Source organism: Otolemur garnettii, unplaced genomic scaffold (assembly GCF_000181295.1).
Source record: "Otolemur garnettii isolate 467f Iridium unplaced genomic scaffold, OtoGar3 scaffold00008, whole genome shotgun sequence".
Taxonomy (NCBI): domain Eukaryota; kingdom Metazoa; phylum Chordata; class Mammalia; order Primates; family Galagidae; genus Otolemur; species Otolemur garnettii.
The window spans coordinates 12,030,296-12,034,693 of NW_003852403.1; the positions used below are offsets into that span (position 1 = coordinate 12,030,296).

Consider the following 4,398-nt stretch of genomic DNA (forward strand, 5'->3'; position numbering starts at 1 on the left):
CCCCGGGCCCAGCATGGCCGCCCCGGAGCCGGCCCGGGCTGCACCGCCCCCACCCCCGCCCCCGCCGCCCCCTCCCGGGGCTGACCGCGTCGTCAAAGGTGAGAGGTGCACGAAGCCCTGGGGGCCTGGCTTGAGAAGCCGTGTGTGAGGACGGGCGGGAGACCATCCCCTAGGTAGCGGGCCCGGAAGGGCGGGCGAGTGACTGGCTGCCTCCCTTGGGGAGTGGCCCCTGGGCGGGCCCCTGCCGGACTGGGCTGAGTCGGTGGCTGAGTCTCCCTGGTCTCCAGTTTACCTTCGGGCCAGGGCGGGGATTTTGCTCTCGGGATTTCCTAGCCCAAGGGGTGAGGCTACTAGCTGCAGTGAGCTCCCTGTTTTTCCAGCTTGGCCTGTCAAAAGCGGCGCAAGGGCCGCGATTAGCTTCCTGCTCCGCGACAGCTGCACTCCTGGCTTGCTGGGACGAACCGAGGGGCTCAGAGACCTTCAGCCACGCGGGGCCCGGCCATGAGCGGTCAGAAATCTTCTCGGCTCTGGCCCACGCCTGCTCCCCTGTGACAGCCATCCGCCCTATCCGCGCCTTGCTAGCGCCAGCCGCAGGGGTTGGCCCTCAGGTGCCATCCTGCGCGGAAATTGGGGGAACCATATGGTGTTATTGGACAAGGGTGAAGTCGAGGCAGGCATTATGAGCCTAGGTTTTGCAGTGCAGAATAGGAGAAAAAGAAGCATAAGAGAAAAAAAAAGAACCCTTGTAAATACTGTCCGGTCAAAAGGGGTTGCCCCTCCCCTGCAGACACACACCCCCACACACACTCCTGGAAGAAAAAGTTAAATGTGTCTTAACCAGGGCAGAATTTATCAATGTTTATCCACAACAGGTCAGCAGATTAATTTAATATGAATTGTGGGCTAATTGCGAGTCATTTAAGATTTTAAGCTCTTTCAGAGAGCCCGTCAACTTCAAACACTGCTATGGAGATGAAAATTTTGAAATGATTTTTCTGTATCATGTAGTTTGGTTGATAACTTGAAATCGTTGTAGAATTAAGTTTTCCTTATTGGTATTATGTTTATTTTAAAAAAATGTAGGTACTCCTTTTATTTATTTTGTATTCAGCTTTTTAGATGTACTGGCAGCGTTTAAATTTTACCCTACTTTTTGAAATCTGATCCTACGTGTTTCCATTAAAATACCTAGAAACAAGAAACCTTTTTTGTGTTTTTTCACATTTAAATTTTTCAATCTAAGCCTCCGTCAGTTTTTAATGACACTGATTTGCACCTAGGTTTATGTGGATTATTTTTAAAGTTAGTAGTATGTCAAGTTGGGTCAGACATTGGAAGTGCTGAATAGTTTATGGAATCCTTGTACTGAGATATCTTTCTTAAAAGCAAAAGAATTTCATAGTTCAGGCATTCGTTCTATCAAGAGATGCTGGAGTTTTAGGGGGGTAGGAACAGGGGACATTGGTTGCTGCTTCATATTCTGACTATATTTCTATGTTTTGTGTTAATTTCCCTGGGCACCAACTGTTAGATGGGATAACCAATCACATTCCTGAGCAATGAGTTTATGCTATCCTTATGCATGTGAATCTTATTTCTTGTCATATATATGGTAATGTTTTTCCTGTACTGCTTTAATGCAATAAAAATAAGATTCCAAGCATAAGGCACATTCCTTATGGGTGAGTTGTGAGTCCAAGACAGTCATATTTACAGTTTATTGGTATGGAATAAAAGCCATTTGATTTAGATAACTAGGAAAGGAGGTTGTTAATATAGGAAGTTAGAGTTAAGTGAAGCTCATGGTTATCATTGTATGTGGTTAGTTGTATCCTTTTCATAAAGACAACTTTCATTTCTTTATGGAATTTGTTAGCCATTTGGAATACTTGATGTGGATCACCTGTTCAGAAACAACATGATAAGTCTAATTTGACTGCTTATATAGAGTCTCTTACAGTTACTGGGAAATTCACCTTTCATACAGATCCAGAAATCTACTTTCAGATTTCACCTTCAGGATTCTTTCGTGCTTTCTACATTCATTAATTATACCATAATTTTACATTTGATGATAGAGAACACTGGCTGCCTAAATATAAATGACCGCTGTGCTAGTTCAGCTTAAGTTTAACTTGCTAAAATCCAAATTTCTTTTAAGTTCAGATGTACTGCTAGTTTTATGTCTATACTTAGTTGTAATATTATGGAGACTCATCCATTGGTATTGAATATAAGTAGTCTTTTACCCCCTAAAACTTGTTATTATCTCTAAACTTTATGTTTTATGGCCATGTAAGTTTTTAAGGGCATATAGATCTTTCTGTTTTTAGTATCAGATGCTTGAAATTCACTTCTTGTGAAGTTTAGGAACTTGGAATACTGTAGGTGATGGTGTATAAATGTGATGAGCTTGTCACTAAAATTATTAGTAGTAAATCTGTCATTGATTACATTTCCTGGTTAGTTAAAACAAATTCTTTTTCAGAGCCTACTTCAACTGCTGGCTCGGGTCAAATTCTTCCTCTGTTTGAAAGTTGATGTAGCCCAGGATGGGCATGGTGGTTCATGCCTCTAATCCTAGTACTCTGGAAGGTCAAGGCAGGAGGATCACTTGAGCTCAGGAGTTTGAGACCAGCCTGGGTAAGAGTGGTACCCTGTTTCTACTGAAAATAGAAAAATTAGCCTGGCGTTGTGGCCAGTGCTTATACTCTTAGCTGCTTGGGAGGCTGAGGCAAGAGGATCATTTGAGCCCAAGAGTTTGAGGTTACTATAAGCTATGATGCCATGGAGGGCAACAGAGTGAAACTCTGTCTCCAAAAAAAAAAAAAAGTTGTTGTAGCCCAAATGGTGATGTAAGTGAGATAGTATCAATATATCCCCTTTTAGCTGTATTCTGGTAAGCATTCTTTTGTTCTTTAGCTAAGAAAATGGAGATAAACTAGAGAAAACATCTAACTTTATCTGTTTGTGTGCCTTACTGTCACATCAGCAAAATTAGCATAGATAATTAAAACTCAAAACCTTAAATTTATGTAATTTGTTTGCCTTTCCTCCTCCCCCTAAAGTTTACTTGACCCGAATTGTCCAGATACTTCTTTTTTCCCCTAGATACTTTACAAATGTACCTTTTGCTGTATAGACTAGGTTCCAGATTTGTAAAGCTGGATTTTCTCTTAAGTGTTAATTATTACCATTATCAAATGTATTAATCTTGATAGAAAAATTTATCTTTATCACTCAAAGAGCATTGTCTATATCATAAATATGTTCATGTTAGCACCTACAATGTGACTCATTTTCTTAACATTTTCTTCTTTATTTTTTAGGTTGTATTAAGCTTAAATTATCAGACTTTCAGATTGAACCAAAATGCTGAAATGTATGTGTTTTAATTTTTTTAAGCTGATGTATTTCTGATGGGCAGTCTTATAAGTGATTTCGGTTCTGTTGCCGGCTGTCCTGCTTATAAATCTGAGGTCATTTGGCTAATGTATTTTCCAGTACCTTTGCTTTACTAGGATTGCTTATTTTCATTACTGATTCTCAGATGACCCACGTATGTCTTGGTGTCACATAGCTACTTCACTGTTTCTTATTAGTTCTATTCCATTACTTTTTAAAACAACTTGAATTTTAATTTTTTTTCAATGTCTATTTTGTGAACTTATTTATGTAAAAAGATAACTTCTGAAAAAATATTTTTCTTTTTTCTTTCCACCCCCATTAAACTGTTAACCATACTAAAATAAATCTTCAGTACCATTTGTACTGAAGAGAAAGCAAAGGAACAGAGAATATTGTGTGTGTGTATGTGTGTGTAAGAAAGAAAAGGAGAGAGAACACCATGGTAACAAGTTATCTTAGAAGGGAAATGCCAAGTAGGAAATATAGCCATTCAGTCATGAGACAAAAGCTTCAGATTCCAGAGCTACTGAATGAATTGGCAACAGTTGTAAGGAAAAGTTTAGTGAAAAGAACCTTAATTTATTAAGTGAGGTGTGTTTTAGTGCCAATCATATGACTTCATTTTACCATAAACAATTTTTTTGTACATAGCAATGAAATAAGCTGAAGTTAATTAGTCATTCATGTATCTCATGTAAGAATTATTTTTGTAATCAGATAACAGATATTCATTAAATGCCTGCTGTATGCTTCAGAACTGTAGGGAGACAACAAACATATAATACAGGTGTCCTCAAACAATGGCCTGCGGGCCACATGCGGCCTGCCTAGGACATTTATCTGGCCTGCCGGGTGTTTTTGCCACGGCTGCCTGTCCTGCTTAGCAGCTGACTTGTCCCAGGGTCCACAGTCTGGCCCTCCAGTGGTCCAAGGGACAGTGAACTGGCCCCCTGTTTAAAAAGTTTGAGGCCCCTTGATATAATATGAAAG

General features: G+C 40.2%; 1 protein-coding gene across 4 annotated transcripts in view; it reads left to right on the top strand.

Annotated features, from left to right (window-relative positions):
* The first annotated feature begins 6 nt into the window (after positions 1–6).
* The window catches only part of PPP3CB (protein phosphatase 3 catalytic subunit beta), a 59,228-nt gene continuing 54,836 nt past the window's right edge, over positions 7–4,398 (top strand). For all 4 annotated transcript variants that reach the window (XM_012801402.1, XM_003783557.2, XM_003783556.2 and 1 more), the window contains exon 1: positions 7–98. In XM_012801402.1, the coding sequence (XP_012656856.1) occupies positions 14–98 (85 nt within the window). In that variant the 5' untranslated portion in view covers positions 7–13. The remainder of the gene's footprint in view (positions 99–4,398) is intronic.